Here is a 17,342-nt window from a genome sequence, read left to right on the forward strand (position 1 = left end):
AGCTGCCAGAGCTGTTTTTGCATTTTTTGCATACACGTTTAAAAACATTTAGGCATGAAGAATACATAAAACCCCCAAAAACATTATATATTTCCTTAAAGCAGACACCCTAAAGAATAAAATAGTGGTAGTTAATTTTTTATTTCACACGATATTACTGCAAAATTTCACGTAAAAATACTCTAATTTAAGCTTAGGGCATATGAATGCAATAAATTACCCAATTGTTTTAGATATAAAAGATGAAAAATAGATACCCAACATGTCCAAACTTAAATTTGCGTGTGCCTGTGAAATGGTGACAAACTGCAGTACTATCATTTTCCATAGGTAACGCTTTAAAAGCCCCTTATAGGCCATCAGTTTAGCTTTATAGAGGTGGTCTGGTGCTAAAAATATTGCACTCACTACAGCATGCATGGCAATATGTAACGGGTGTTTTGCAATCGACAGTTTCATGTGTAGGCGCCCCCAAAGCGTGTGATAGTATGTGCGTATATGTATGTGCGTATATGTGGGGGTCCTCAGAAAAAAAAAAAATTTTTGGGGGGGGGGGGGGATTATGTGCCTGGGTATAACTTTAATTTTTTACAATTTAAAAAAAAAAAAAAATGTAATATTTTTTTTTTTCATTACATAGGGGACAAAGAAAAAGGAGGACCCGGAAGTGATATCAAACATGTCACTTTCTGGGTATGCAACAAGGAGGGGAGGAAAGCGAACAAGAGTCCACTCAGTTCTCTCCCCCCACCCGGTGGCACCTGCAATGTCCGTCATGAGCATACGATACATGGCTGGGGGGGAGGTTAGGCACATCATCGGGGGTATGTGGAAGCAATTGGGCTGGAGTCTGCTTGTCAGACTTGCACAGAATGAATGGCTGAATGTGTTTAAAAACCCCCTGCTGCTAGGTCCAAGGGATGTACAGACCTGGCAGTAAAAGGGTTAAATATATGTTAGGCATAATTATTTATGACTGTACATGTGTTTTATTATAATATTTTGAATGTTAAATATAGACATGCCATGTTTAGATCTCTACATTCAGATTCTGTTTAATGCAGTGGTTGTTGTCCATCCTGCGGCCAATGACAGCTATAAATGCAGGCCCAGCAGTTTTTTTTTTTTTTTTAAATGCATTTACACTTAGCTGAAGAAAATTTTGACAGTGTATTTACTGGACTTTTATGTGTTTTATTTATCTCTACGGAAGACGCCGTGATTGGATGGCGAAACGCATCTAGCGATTGGCCGAGCGGACCTTGACGTCACTTCCGGCCAGTGAAGCGCACGCTGCGGGAGCAGCGAACCACCGAGCCGTGTTCTATCTGCCTAATTTTAAAAGATGTTTGTAAGTAAGTTTTTTTTTGCAATAAATTTTCAAGTGAACGTACTTCACTATGGATGGCCTTTTATTTCCTATGAGGGGCCTCGGGATGCAATAAGGACCACCATCCAGGATCTCTCCTACAACATTGTGGATTCCAGGCTGACAGGAAGAGGCTGTGACTACACTACTGGATTTAAATTGAATGACTAATATCACACGAAATTGTGGTAAGTAGATAACCACAAGGGGAGTACCCCAGTTTATGTACACAGTGAAGCACAGAAGCACTTTATCTGCACGTGATGGACACTTGTTTGATTTATGGACTTTATGATTTAACAATATTCTCAGTATAATTTACTGCTTTGTCTTGCGAGATTTTGCACATTGTTTTTGCACATTTTTGTACATTTGCACAACTTTTCAATTGGTTGAATGGTAATATTAATTTATAATATTTAATAAATAGCAGCGCTGCAATATTAGGTTTATAAGTAAGGGACAATGTTGTTGAGAAGTACAAGTCAGCTGGGAAACTGATTAGACTTGAGGGAAAGATGGATGTTGCTAAATACAGGGATATTCTTGAGCAAAACCTGTACCACTCTGTGCGTGATTTGAGGCTAGGACGGGAGGGTTCACCTTGCAGCAGGACAATGACCCCAAACACACTGCTAAAGAAACACTTGAGTGGTTTAAGGGGAAACATGTAAATGTGTTGGAATGGCCTAGTCAAAGCCCAGACCTCAATCCAATAGAAAATCCAATAGAAAATCTGTGGTCAGACTTAACCACTTGACGACCTCCCACCGCAGATTTACTGCGGCAGGTGGCCGCTCCTGGGCATACCGACGTAGTACTATGTCGCTGGCTCAGGAGACTCTAGGGGGCGAGCGCGCTGCCGCCCCTGCTCGTCAGCTGGGAAGGCTATGTGATCCTGCTATATAGGATCACATGTCTCTGTGATGATCTCACAAGCCACGCCCCTCCACAGTTAGAATCACTCTACTAGGCTTACATTTAACCCCTTGATCACTAATAGTATTGACCCCTTCCCTGCCAATGGCATTATTACAGTAACAGTGCATATTTTTAGCACTGATTACTGTAGTAATGTCACTGGTCCCCCCAAAAGTATCAAAAATGTCAGTTAGGGGTCCGATCTGTCCGCTGCAAAAATCGCAGATCGCCGCCATTGCTAGTAAAAAAAATACTAAAAATGACATAAATCTTTCCCGTAGTTAGTAGACGCAATAACTTTTGCGCAAACCAAACAAAATACGCTTATTGCTATTTTTTTTAACCAACAATATGTAGCAGAAAACAAATTGGCCTAAAATGTTAAAAAATTTTCATTTTAACATTTTTTTGGGGGGGAATGTTATATAGCAGAATGTGAAAAATATTGTTTTTTTTTTCCCAAAATTGTCGCACTTTTTTGTTTATAGCGCAAAAAATAAAAATCGCACAGGTGATCAAATACCACCAAAAGAAAGCTCTATTTGTGGGGGAAAAAAAAACACCAATTTTATTTGGGTACAGTGTTGCATGACCGCGCAATTGTCCGTTATCATAACACTGTGCCGAATCACAAAATAGGGCCAGGTCACTAAGCAGCAAAATCCTCCGGGTGGTTAAAGATTGCTGTTCACAAGCGCAAAGCATCCAACTTGAAGGAGCTGGCGCAGATTTGCAAAGAGGAATCGGCAAAAATCCCAGTGGTAGGATGTGACAAGCTCATAGAGACTTATCCAAAGTGACTTGTGGCTCTACAAAGTATTGACTTTAGGGGGGTGAATAGTTATGCATATTGACTTTTTCTGTTAATTTGTCCTATTTGTTGTTTTCTTCACAATAAAAAAAAAAAAAAAAATCTTCAAAGTTGTGGGCATATTAAATAAATTAAATCCTCAAACAATCCATGTTAATTCCAGATTGTGAGGCAACAAAACACGAAAAGGGGGTGAAGGTGTATACTTTTGCAAGGCACTGTAGGTACATTATCTATATCAGTGATTGTTAACTTGTGATCTACCCGACTTTTTCTGCTCATCAGCTTTTCTAATTGTTAGTGTATTTTATTCCAGTGTGGCCCAGCAAGGTAAAAATTTGGACATCCCTAGTTAAGTGCAACCATTCTATGGATCGTTCCGCTAACTTTTTTACTGATAACCCAGTTATTCACTGGTAAACCTCATATCACCATGCATGTTAGCACTGCATGGTGTTTCTATTTCTCACTTTGAATGAGGTTACAATTTTGTTAAATAAAACAGGCTCTGAGGTGAGAACTGAGCGATCAAACACCGCTGATCGCTCAGTTCTCTCCATCCGTTTTGAGCAAAGAGCCAGGACTGTCAGTCAGTTTTTCTTCATTTTTTTATACTTCACTGCAGGCAGTTCTTGATGCTCCCACTAACAATGCAGGACCATTGGTCAGGCATTGTATTGTGAGGAAAGTCAGAAAGATCATGACTGAATAGGTGGCTTTGGAGGAACAGTCATATGGCAGTTAGAAAGCTTGTGGGGGTAAGGAATACAGCAAGTATTTCACCATATTTCTTACCCCTAGATTAAACAAAGACTTAACTCATTGCTGTGGGCAGCTGGGGAGTGGGGGGTGTTACTAGAGTTCATCTTTTAAATTTAACACCAATATGATTAAACCATGTAAGTAAAGCAAGCAAAATAATTTGTTGTTAAACATTTTTTACTTCATCAATATTTTGTATAAAATTAAGTACTAGTGGCACTGGTGCTTTAAATAAGGTCACCAACATTGGTGTATCAGCAATAAATGCTACATATTCTAAAAAGCATTAGAGGATGAGGGGGGAGTTGGTGTGAAACAAACTGTAACAAAGTAAAATACCTGTGACTCCTGTGGAACATTGTACACTTCAGCATCTAATAATACTGTGCAGGCACTAAATGGCAGCGATTGATTAGCCAATGTCCTGGCTGCTCTGTAGTGGACGCGCAAAACTTCCTGTTCATTAGACACAATGAGCTTTTCCTAAAATATTCAAAAGAAAAGAAAAGTCAGAAAAAGTGAAAACATACAAAACAAAATAAATATTCACACTAGACCTACAGAGTATAAAAAAGCATTTAGGTGTTTATGAACCTAAGATAAGCCACAGCCAGTGAGAGTGGACTGGCATTTGACCACGCCCACTGCTGTCTTTCCACCTCCCTGGTGACACTAGGCTGACTGCTCCTCCGCCCACTGCCCCAGGATCCACCAGCACGGCTACCAAACATGGGACACTGCAGATGACAGCCCTCCACCTAAACTTTGGCAGACAACGTGGCTTTATTTTACAAGTTTTTATTCTCTTCCACCATGTGAGTGTATTTCTATTAAACGTGTGCCTTTTTACAAAATACTGCACTTAGAGTGGCACCGCTTGTTTTCATCTCCAGCCCTCTACCAGGAAATTCTAGATCACTTCATGCTACCCTCTGTTGACCAACTTTATGGAGATGGGGATTTCAGTTTCCAGCAGGACTTGGCACCTGCCCACACTACCAAACGTAGCAATACCTGGTTGATTGATCATGGTATCACAGTGCTTGATTGGCTAGCAAACTCGTCTGACCTAAACCCCATAGAGAATCTGTGGGGTATTGTCAAGAGCTAGATGAGAGACAGAAGACCCAACAACGCAGACAAGCTGAAAGCCATTATCAAAGAAATCTGGGCTTCCATAACACCTCAGCAGTGCCACAGGCTGATCGCCTCAATGCCACACTGCATTGATGCAGTAATTTATACAAAAAGGAACCCCAACAAAGTATTAAGTGCATACTATACTGTACATGGACATACTTTTCAGTAAGCCAACATTTCTGTATTAGGAATCCTTTTTTTTTTATTGGTCTTATGTAATATTCAAACTTTCTGAGATACAGAATTTTGGGTTTTCAGTAGCTGTAATCATCAAAATTAAAACGCATGTGTGTAACGCATCTATATAAAACATATGAGTTTTAGTTTTTGAAATGAATTACTGAAATAAAATTATCTTTTTGTTGATATTCTAATTTTATGAGATGCACCTGTACATGCATGTGAACTGCCATTTCTGGCTAGGGGGCCACCTGCTGTCCCATCTGCACTGATATTCAGTACAGCACAAGTCGGTCCCAGGCCAATAATTTATGGCTGGAACTGCTGATTGACTTAGCGAATCACAGTACACTGAGCAGTGATGTGGCTGTTTTTTTCTCCCTGCCAACAATCACATCTCTTCGTAAAAGCAGCACACATTACACATTGTTAGGCACACAGTTAGCCTCTGATTGCCCCTAGTAACCCCTTCCCAGTCAGTGTCAGTAGTACAAATTACAGTGTATATAATTGGAACTGATCGCTGTACTAACCACTTACAGACCGAGTTAGAGTTAGCCTCTGATTGTCCCTAGCTGTTAACCCCTTCCCAGTCAGTGTCAGTAGTACAAATGACAGTGTATAGTATTGGAACTGATCGCTGTATTAACCACTTACAGACCGCCCACTGTGTATTTAAGTCGGTACTTTGAAGTTAAATACTGGGGTTATGGCAGCAAATAGCTGCCATAACCCTGGTATTTTTTTTTAAACGGCGGGCGGTCTGCTTTAACAGAAGTGTAATCTCAGTGGCGGATTGGACCTGGGATCACCTTTATGGGCGGAGGGGGCGTTTGAAGCATGACATGTTGGGTATCTATTTACTCGTAACATCATCTTTCACATTATAGAAAAAAAAGGGCTTACCTTATTGTTTTTTAAATTTAATTTAAAAAAAAAGTGTATTTTTTTCCCAAAAACAAATGCAACAATTTCCATTTTATTCACTAGGGTCTCTGCTAAAAAAAAAAAAAAAAATATATATATATATATATAAAATGTTTGGGGGTTCTGAGTAATTTTCTAGCAAAAAAAAAAAATGATTTTAACTTGTAAACTACAAGTGTCAGAAAAAGGCCGGGTCCAGGAGTGGTTAATGTCCATGCTGATGTCAGTGTCAGTTAGCCAGTTCCCACCCAGTGTCATGAAGCAGAAGACATTTTGGCCTGAATTTTTTTATTTAATATGTTTTATAGCAGAAGGTAAAAAATATTGGGCTTATTTTGTTCATTTTCGATCCTTCTTTGCTTATATAATAAAAAAAACAAAAAAACCCCAGTGGAGGTTAAATACCAACAAAAGAAAGCTCTATTTGTATGAAAAAAAATGACATAAATTAAATTTGCGAACAGTGTTGCAATTGCCAGTTATAGTAGCGCAGTGCCAAATAACAAAAAGTGCCCTGGTCATGAAAGAAGAGAAAGCTTCCGGAGCTTAAGTTGTTAAAGACTCATGATTAAATATGTTCATAATTACTATTTACACTCAAATTAACATTAACACTTACTCTTTCTATGCTGTGCTGCAAACGGAGTTTCATCCGTACAACTTCCTGTTGTCGAAAAAGTTCTTTCAAAGGTTCAGAGAGGGACGGAGGTGGTGTAATCTGCAAAGTAACAATGTTATAGCTCCATAAAGATGTATGCTAAAGTATGCAAAATCTGCTTAAAATTAATCTAAAACGCAGAGGTGTAAATGCAGCCTTAGGATTGGATGGGTCTTCATGTCCAACACAACCTTTTCATTTCCGCAGCACCTAATGTTGCATTTGACCTGATTTGCATGCAATTCAAATGCACCTTCGATAGAGCCTGCTGCACTAGAAGAAACAAGGCAGGAAAACCAGACATGTACACAAGTTTAAAGTGTAGTTCTGAAAGACACTATTCAAAATAATGCAAAGCTAAATCAACTGTACCAGTAAGAGAACACCAAGGTGCAAAATAATAATCTTCCTTCATTAAAATAGCCAGCAACAGAGGTTCTAGTCTGACATGTTTTATGTAAGACCCAGCGCTTTTACACACCCCATTATATATAAACCTTAAATAATCTCACATAATCATTAACCCTTCATTATTCATATTCAAACATCTAATAGAATACAAAAATATTTAAAAACTTAACATGTTTACAATGTAAATACATTTGCATTGGAACATGTACTGTGCTACACAAACAAAAAAAAATAAAAAATAAAAATCAACAAATATATAGAGATGAAGTGTAGTAATAAAAAAAAAAAGTACATTAATATGTGATATGAAGCGTGGAGTCCGAACTTGCTGGATTAGCATGTGGAATTTAAGAATTAAATTCTAAGCTGGATTTTTAAAATATTCTTTTGAATACTGTGACAGATTAAAGGAGCCCTCTAAATAGCACCCAGCATGTAACTGGTACTCCTTATGAAGACCAAGAAGAAGTGCAAATAAATAGTATTAACTACCCTCACGACAGAATAGCTTTTCTTTCTTTCATGTGTTGCTCTGTTTTTGCTGTGTCCCCATTCCAAGTTCTGGTTAGAGCTAAGTAATGGTCCTCTTCAGATTTGAAAGTTCAGAGGGGGTGTTACATTTGGAATGATTGGCCCCCTCATTCGCTCCTCCTTCAGCTCTCTGTTGTAGCCGCACTTTCCCCACAGGCTCAGGTCCGAGCCGAGCCACAAGCTGGAACGTGCATGCTTGTGATGTGCCCCTGTTTCCATGGCAATGTGACATTAAACTGTCAACAAGAAATGGAGGCACAATACAGTAAGCTAAGCTATGATAGTTGCAACTCCAGGAGACTTTACTGTTCAAGAAAACCATAAGTAAATGTTTTTCAACTGCTTCCCTGCTCTACTTTGCAGAAGGAGAGCACTTCTGAGAAAGGTCGACGGGGCTGAAGTTTTCTGCTCGTCTGTGTCACTGACACAGTGAGAGCTCAGCCTGAATAAAAAAGGGGGGAGGAGGGAGAAAGCACACATTTATGTTTGTAAAACTGAGTGGATTGCTATTCGAGCCATGAGCTTTACAGTAGTTGCTATGATGTGTGACAGCAAAGGAGTTAAATAAATAAAAAATACCCTGTACCCACAATTTATGTAACAGGCTTGACTGTGGTATCATGTCTTAAAGTACACTTGTCAGAAACCTAGGCACACAATACATTTCATTAAAAACTTAAAATTGTAACGTTCAGTAGGCCCATTGATATTTTGGTAACTGAAAGAAAACATAATAGTGAAAATGTGATTTTTGACTTACCGGACATAGCTCCTGATATTCATAACCATTGGGTTATACTGTCCAATACAGGAGTAGGACAGTAGGCAGAAAATAATTCTGGCTACACCCATGGGCAGTCCCAGGGGGTATACTGCCTCTCTCTGCTACAGCCAGTAACAGTTTTGTTACAAGCAGTCTCAGGAGAATTATAACTCCACAGAGGGGTGGGTGCTGTGTCCGTTAATAAACATCAGAGAAATGGATTTTATGGTAATTCAAAAATCCCATTTTCTCTTTCGTTCATTGACGGACATAGCTCCTGATATTCATAACCATTTGGACGTCATGAGGGGTGGGAACAGCAAAAAACTTCTCAAGGCTAAACATTAGCTAACAAGGCAACAGGAACTCAACCAAACAACTGGAGCCCACCTGAAAAAAACATCCTCAAAGAGGATCAGGTCCTCGTAAACAGCAGCCTGCAAAACCTTGCGGCCAAAAGAAGCATCTGCAAATGCCAACACATCCACTTTATAAAACTTTGCACCGACGACCAGATGGCCACCGTGCAAACTGCGTCACTAACGCCTGATGACGGAAAGCCCAGGAGGCACCCAACGCTCTAGAAGAGTGCACCTTGACAGGGAAAGGAGGAACCTGACCCTGGATGGTATAGGCCTGAACCACCATCTGTCTGGTCCATTTGGAAATGGTCACAGAGGAAGCAGACCTTTTTTGAGGTCCACCCCTGAGCTCAAAGAGAGTCTGACTTCCTGAAAGACTCTGTAGCTGCCAGGTACACCCTAATTGCCCGAACCACATCCAAGGCATGCAAGACAATTTCCTTCAGATGACCACTGTCAAATACAAAGGGAGGAGGGATTTTCCCAGCCGAAGTTGCCAGAGAACGAAGCCACAATTTAAGGGACTCCTTTGTGCCCTGATGTCCGATTTGGTCAGAATTTCCCTTTGCAGGGACCTTGTATGGAACTGCGCAAACAGAACTGCCTCAAAAGGTAGATACTATCAGGCCTAGCAACAGCATGCAAGTTCAGGGGGATAACCATTTGTTGGACAGCAAAATTGCAGTCTGCAATTTCTGGAGTTTGTCCAGCTTTGTGAACGGAACCAGAGCAGACTTCTGAAAATTCAGATTCCAGCTGAACTCCCACAGAATTCGTAATAGGATCTCGAGGTTCTCCACCAGAGCAGAGGGAGACTCCGCTCGCAGAAGGAGATCATCCAAGTAGCCCAGTACCGCGATCTCCCGTTGGCGTAGCAAAGCTAGCACCGCGGCTAACACTTTTGTGAAGACCTGAGGAGCAGATGCGAGAACAAAGGGTACCGCCACAAACTGATAATGCGCCTCTCCCACAGCAAAGCAAAGAAAACGCTGGTGACTGGCACATATTGGAATGTGAAGGTAGGCATCCTTGATATCGATAGAGGCAAGGAAATCCCAATGATGCAGGGATTCCACCATCGTTCGAAAGGACTCCAATCTGAACTTCTGTACCCGCACAAAGCAGTTTAGCGCCTTGAGGTCCAGGATTGGACGCACTTTTCCTTCCTTCCTGGGAACAGGTTTGAGTAAAAACCCTGCAAACGTTCCGAGGTCATAACCAGGACAAATCACCCCTTGAAGGAACAGGTCTTGTACCGCCCCCAACAGGCCCTGTAAGCTGTCTGGGGACAGGCGCAGGATGGAAGGAAAAAACCTTGCCAGGGTATAAGAGCGAAACCTGATCTTGTAGCTGGACTCAATGACTTTGTGGACCTACTTGTCTTGCAAATAATAAAAATAACACTCACGCCAAATATATGGTGTAAATATGTATGTATGTATGGGAAAAAATCAGGATTGCAGCTGCTACACATCCACGAATAGGGAAACAATATATCTTTATCTTGAAGTTGTAACATCAATTTAAGCAGAGCATAATCCTACCATACAAAAATGTGCGTTTATTAGTGACTGTATTAAAATTAATTCTCCTGTGCGTTTTAAAGTGCTATAGTGATATATGAGGGGTCACCCCCTTATATGAACCATATACTCAATGCTGCAAATAATATATATATTGTGCAATTCTTATATATTACACTACCTAGTAGTATACCAATCCTTTATAAACAATCTTATAAATTATGATAAAGTGCATATATATCAATCAATAAAGTGCTTTTATGCTCTGTGAAACTTAAATTATAATATACCAATCCTGTATGCATAAATAATCATATAAATTATATAAATTAATACAGTGCACACACATCAACCAATAAGGTGATTTAGTGCTCTGTGCAACTTAGATTGATCACTCAAAGTCCAGTGCATATGTATCACAATGTCCCAGTGAAGTAATTCACAACCATGCAGGGGAACAGTGATGGTGGGTATCTCCTAATCATTCGTGCAGTGATTATCTCCTAATCACTCATGCAGGGATGGCCAGAATTTGAGCTTACCAGATATATTTGATCCCTGTTACCATATGGCAACCTGGATCCTGTAACGCTTATTGGAAAATTCAGATGTCAGATAGCCCTCTTGTCCACTCTCCTCGGTACCAGAATCACCTGTATATCTCGGGGTGGGTGTTAGAGCAAAGACAAGGAACTCCTCATGGTGTAGTATTTTTAGCAGACCATTCCATTTATTAAAATAAGTTTTAAATCATATACACATAAAAATTATATCAATGCCCTAGCGGCATCATTTAGCTAAGCAGCCGCATGTACTTCACTGGGACATTATGTGATACATATGCACTGGACTTTGAGTGATCAATCTAAGTTGCACAGAGCACTAAAGCACCTTATTGATTGATATACATGTACTTTATCATAATTTATACAATTGTTTATAAAGGATTGGTATACTACTAGGTAGTGTAATATATAAGAATTGCACAATATATATATATTATTTGCAGCATTGGGTATATGGTTCATATAAGGGGGTGACCCCTCATATCACTATAGCACTTTAAAACGCACAGGAGAATTAATTTTAATACAGCCACTAATAAACGCACATTTTTGTATGGTAGGATTATGCGCTGCTTAAATTGAGGTTACAACTTCAAGATAAAGATATCTTGCACCCTGGAAGTCCACGGGTCCGAAAACGAAGACAACTCCCCAACCCGGATACATGTGAGTGCGCACCTTCATGCAGAAGGAGCCTTGTCCATGGGTCTGGAGAAGCCCGATCTTGGCTTGCCAAACCAGGTTCGTTTGGATCCTCCAGAAGAAGCCCTGAAAGGCTTTGAGCCCTTTTCAGTCGACCCTGAGGGACGAAAAAACGTATTATGAGCTGAGAAGGAAGGCCCACGTCAATGACAAGGTTCCTTGCCCTTAGTAACCTGCGGAAGAAAGTACTCCTCCCCCTGTGAGACCTTTAATGATGTCATCCAGGGTAGCTCCAAACAGGCGATCTCCCTGAAAAGGAAGATCAATCAAGGCCTTTTTTGAAGTCTGATCTGAAGACCAGCACTTGAGCCAAAAGACACGCCGAAGAACTACTGCCAAAACAGAGAGGCGAGCCATCAGGGAAGCGGCATCCAAAGAGGCATCACATATAAACTGCAGCCCCTGAACCAGCTGGTCCGCCAGCTCGGCAAAGCCAGGGGGGAGCTGTTCCCACTTCAGGTCAGGGTGCAGGAGCTTAGCCCACTCACTCAGTAAGAGTTTGCAACACTAGGGCATTGGTGAATACTGCCTCATTGCCGAACCAGCCAGAGTGTAAATAGTGCGGGCCACAGCCTCCGCCTTCCAGTCAGCCAGATCCTTAAAGGCTGGGGACTCTCCAACCGGAATCATGGTTGCCTTGTTTAATCTGGAAACCAGAGGGACTCCTCATAGGGGTAACGCCTAGTAAAGCGATTAGGAACCCCACTGGGACGCTGCGTCCTCCATTTTCAGGGTCTCACGCACAAATACAATCAGTGCATCCACCAGCGCCTTTTCGTGCGTGGTCGCAGACGTGGAGGAATCATCCTCTCTAGGAGAGGATTCCAGGCACATGGTTGCAGACCCAGCAGGGTTACCCACATCCGCAGCGGCCGAATCAGATTCAGGATCTGATGAGACAGATGAGGCAGGGGAAGGTGGGGGACACTTTTTGCTAGCCCGTCGCCCCCAAGCCACCTCCACCCAGGACACAACGGACTCCAGGACCAGGTAGGCATCTAACTACTAACTGCTATAGCAGAGAGAGCTAGTATACTCTCTGGGACTGCCCATGGGTGTAGCCAGAATTATTTTTTGCCTAGGGTCCTACTCCTGTAAGGGGCAGTATAACCCAATGGTTAGGAATATCAGGAGCAGTGTCTGTTAATGAACGAAAGAGAAATAGAGGCTGCCATTGCTGACCTACTTCTATAAATACTAACTGCGTAGCTGTAACATGGATAATTTGTTTCAGAACTTTCTAAAGCACTGAGCTGGAGCCAGCATGCAATGGGGTCCTGATTATGTTGAGTTTCTTAATCTGCAAACCTGTTCTAGGTGACCCATATGTTACTGAGACCAAACTATCAGACAGAACGACATCTAGCGTTTTCAGAAAGAAGTCAGCAAAAGCAGCCTCCTCTGTGACCCCAGGACCACAACACGGGATTTAGGAGAGTAGGAGGAGATCAGTGAATAACAAATTCACAGATCTCTTCTAGGTGGAATGAGTCCTTCTAGGTTTAGAGCTGTATATAACCTGGCAGAAGCAGCAGACTGAGTGTTCTGTACCGGTTGAGAAAGGGAGGCGGCATCAGGGGTAGACCTCTAATGTCTCTATATTGAGTACCTATCACTGCATCTGTACTATTAGATAGGGACCTTGAAACAAAGTTAAGATGCATGGACATGGAAACTTTATGTAACCCCACTCATGTCAAAAGGTAAAGAAAAAATATTGGAGCCATCATTTGGCCCCAAATTTTTTATAACCTTGCAAATGCGTGCAACTTTTAGGCTAGATATATTTGGTACTTGTTAAATTGATAGAGTCCCTATCTTTTGTATTTAATAGAAATCTGGGAGGTTTGTATATACTGTACATTTGTAAGCTCGAAATGAATTATCTACTGAACCTGTATATTTCAGATATTGAAGTACAGTGCGATACACAGGCAAAGCATTTATAGACCTTGGGTTATAGGCTTATACCTTCAGGTAATTTAACACTCGTAAGCTTTCAAAGATAATCAAAGATACACTCACTGGATGCCTTCTGTATTAGTCTAACCAATTCTGAATTTTCCTATTTGCAGCAAGCAATGTAGAATAACCAATAAATGGAAGGGAGGTTGTCCTGTGTCCTCTACTGAACTCCAAGATATGAAATTTACAGGCAAATCAAAATTCCTCTTATCCTAATTATACAGTACAGGACACTGGCAAAGTATTGCCATTATAGACACTGGTAAAGCACTGGTGCAAGAACCTTGCATCCAAAAGCTGCATCTGAGGATTGGATGCCTACCTGAACAGAATGAACAGAGGACCAAGTTGCATCTTTACAAAGCTTGGCTACAGAGGTCTGGTGCTGGAAAGCCTAGGAAACCGCCATCAATCTGGTAGAATGAGCGTGTAAGAGAACAGGAAGATATTTGTCCTTTAGAATGAATGTAAGCTCTGGTGTTCAGTGCGCTTATACATCAAGCAATGGTAGACCTTGAAGAAGGAGGCTCTGAAAAGCGGACTAATAGGAAATAAGTCTTCCTGATGAAAGCTACAGCTTTGAAGAATACTCTATAGGATCTAACTATGTCCAGGCAACTAAGAGGGATTTCCTTCTGATGTTTTGGAGCAAGGCATAAGGATGGTAAGAGTGTTTTCTTTGAGGTGGAAGCATATCATCACCATAGAAAAAAACATGGTCTTCGACGAAGGAATACCTTTACATTGTGAAGGAGGAACAACTCGTTACAAAAGGGAGCTGCCAACTCAAAGACAAATCTGACAGACGTTATGGCAATCAAAAAGGCCACTTTGCAGGAGAGCTCATCTGGGTGGATATCCTAGATGGGTTCAAATGGTGGTTTCTGCAGGTCAGAGAGAACAATGTTGAGATCCCAAGGGAACACAGGGTCCTGCAATAGGTGCACGTGGGATACTTGTTAAATTACGTTTTTGAAAAGGAAAAGGGAAGCCAGTGGCTTTTGAAAAAGGATAGCCAAGGCAAGAACCTGTCCTTTCAGAGTGCTTAATGTGGATATAAACCCCATTCATGAAAACTGACCTAGGCCCATTTCTGTAGTATTTACCTATCTCTCGTCCGTGTCTCCCGTGTCTTTCTGCTGCTCCGTTCCTCTGTTATCAGCATGATAATTTCTGACAAATTCGTCGACACAGGAGATAAAAGCAGCTAAACAATTGTGTCGGGGAAGAGACTTGGAGACAAATAAGCAGAGAGCTTGTCTATTCACAGCACAGCTCTGCAAGTTTCTTCATTCCTCTGCCTGTGTACAGGGTTGGTGTCTGCCTTTCCTCCAATCAGCTCACACACAGTGTATGCCTAGACTCCCCCCCCCCCCCCACTGCTGAAACAGGAAGAAACATCTCAAACACGATGTACACTTTTTTAAAACCAGTTAAAGCTGCTTCTGCTTATAGGTGATGCTGCGTTTTTTTCTGCTACAGTCCTACTCCTTAAGGTGGCGCTAGAACCCTATGATTAGGAATCATCCCGAGTTGTATTCTTCAATTAATGCAAGAGAAAAACTAGGATATGAAGTCCATCAATTTAGGACCCTGGCCAAAAATGGAGGACTCACAAAATGGGGTAAGGGTTACAAGGGAGGTGCCAAGTCCTCAAAATGCCAGTGTCCAATCACCTGAAGGTACAAGCCTATAACCCAATGTCCATGATTATTTTACCTTTGTCCTGTACTGCACAATTAAGATATATAAATTTCATAAACATCTGCATAAAGGTTTCCATTTTGCAATGATTACGGAGATCATGCTGCTATCTAAATGATCTGTGTTTTAGTGGTTTGAATACATCCCTAAATTCTCATTAAAAAGAGAACTTGTCACTACAGCAATAAAGCTAAATAAAAAAAATAAAGCAATAAAATAATAATAATTAAAAAATATATAAAAGCAATAAATGAAAAAACAAAAAACAAAAACAAAACAAAAACAAAGTTTGTTATCACAGCACATGCAATTTTAAGGTTTGACGTATTTGGTATTTACTTGTCTAATCCTTATTTATTTATTGTACAAAAAATGTGATTATACAACCCCAAATTCCAAAAAAGATCCGATGCTGTGTAAAATCTACATACAAACAGAATGAAATGATTTGCAAATCGCATAAACCCATATTTTATTCACAATAGAAAACATATCAAATGTTTGAATAAAATGTATCATGTTAAGAAAAAACTAAGATTTTTAAAATTGATGGCAGCAACATGTCTTCAAAAATATGAGACAAGGCCATGTTTACCCCTGTGTAACATCCCCTTTTCTTTTAGCAACACTCTGTATACATCTGGGAACTGAGGGCACCAGTTGCTGGAATTTTGAGAGAGGAATGTTGTCCCATTCTTGCTTGATATAGGATTCTATTTGCTCAACAGTCCTGGGTCTTCTTTGTCATTTTTCGTTTCAAGATGCACCAAATATTGTCAATTGGTGAAAGGTTTGGATTGCAGGCAGGCCAGTTAAGCACCCAGACTCTTCTACTACAAAGCCATGCCATTGTCATAGATGCAGTATCTTTCAGCAACGATGTCCCTTTTCAAATGTGCAAGCTGCTCATTGCATATGCACTTATGCACCCCCATACCATCAGGGATGCAGGCTTTTGAGCCGAGTGCTGATAACAAGCCAGATGGTCCTTCCCCTCTTCAGTCTGGAGGACTCGGTGCCCATGGTTTCGATTTGTCTGAACACAGAACAGTTCTCAACTTTGCATCATACCATTTTTAATGAGCTTTGGCTCAGAGAAGGCGGCATTTCTGGAACATGTTCAGATATGGTATCTTCTTTGAACGATAGAGCTTTATCTTGCATTTTTGGATGGCACAGCAATCTAGGCTCGCAGACCGTGATTTTTGGAAGTATTCCTGTGCCCATGAAGTGATGTCCATAATAGAATAATGCCTGTTTTTATTGTAGTTAGGTCTGAGGTCCCGAAGGTCAGGGGCAACAAATATTGAGTTTTAGCCTTGTCTTTGCGCACAGAGATTTCTCCAGATTCTAAGAATCTTTTGATATTATGTACTGTAGATGATATTTAAAGTCTTTTCGATTTTACGTTGAGGAACATTATTCTGAGCTTGTCTGACATTTTTTTAGAAGCAGCTACTGACCTGTTGCCAATTAACCTAATTAGTTGCAAAATGTTATTCCAGCTTTTCCTTGTTAGTACCACTTACTTCGTCAGCTTTTTGTTGCCATGTCCCAACTTTGAGATGTGTTGCTGTCATCAATTTCAAAATGAACCTATTTTTTTCTTAAAATGGGACGTTTTCTATTCTATTGTGACTAAAATATGGGTTTATGAGATTTGAAAAACCTTGCATTTTGTTTTATGTAGATTTTACACAGCATCCCAACTTTTTTTGGAATTGTGGTTGCATATTGTGTGTACTAAAATAAGCATTAGTGCTTTTTTTATTTTTTATATATGTGCACTTATATATGACATCAAAGTTTGCAACTACTTATTTTCTGCTTTCAAAAAATATAATGTTTGGAGGTTTTAAAGCGGTTGTAAACAAGACAAAGGCATAATGAGCTATGGCATCAAAGTTTGCAACTACTTATTTTCGGCTTTCAAAAAAATATGTTTGGAGGTTTTAAAGCGGTTGTAAACAAGACAAAGGCATAATGAGCTAGTATGCATCGCATACTAGCTCATTACGAAATCCTTACCTTAGAATGAATCCCTCCA

General features: G+C 40.5%; 1 protein-coding gene across 4 annotated transcripts in view; it reads right to left on the reverse strand.

Moving 5' to 3' along the window:
* The window catches only part of ANKRD12 (ankyrin repeat domain 12), a 333,910-nt gene that overhangs the window by 52,421 nt on the left and 264,147 nt on the right, over nt 1–17,342 (reverse strand). For all 4 annotated transcript variants that reach the window (XM_082257365.1, XM_082257363.1, XM_082257364.1 and 1 more), the window contains 2 exons: nt 6,730–6,828; nt 4,203–4,346 (listed from right to left, as the gene is read on the reverse strand). In XM_082257365.1, coding sequence (XP_082113491.1) covers nt 4,203–4,346; nt 6,730–6,828 — 243 coding nt within the window. The remainder of the gene's footprint in view (nt 1–4,202; nt 4,347–6,729; nt 6,829–17,342) is intronic.

Source organism: Pelophylax lessonae (assembly GCF_965119305.1).
Source record: "Pelophylax lessonae genome assembly, chromosome: 5".
NCBI lineage: Eukaryota > Metazoa > Chordata > Amphibia > Anura > Ranidae > Pelophylax > Pelophylax lessonae.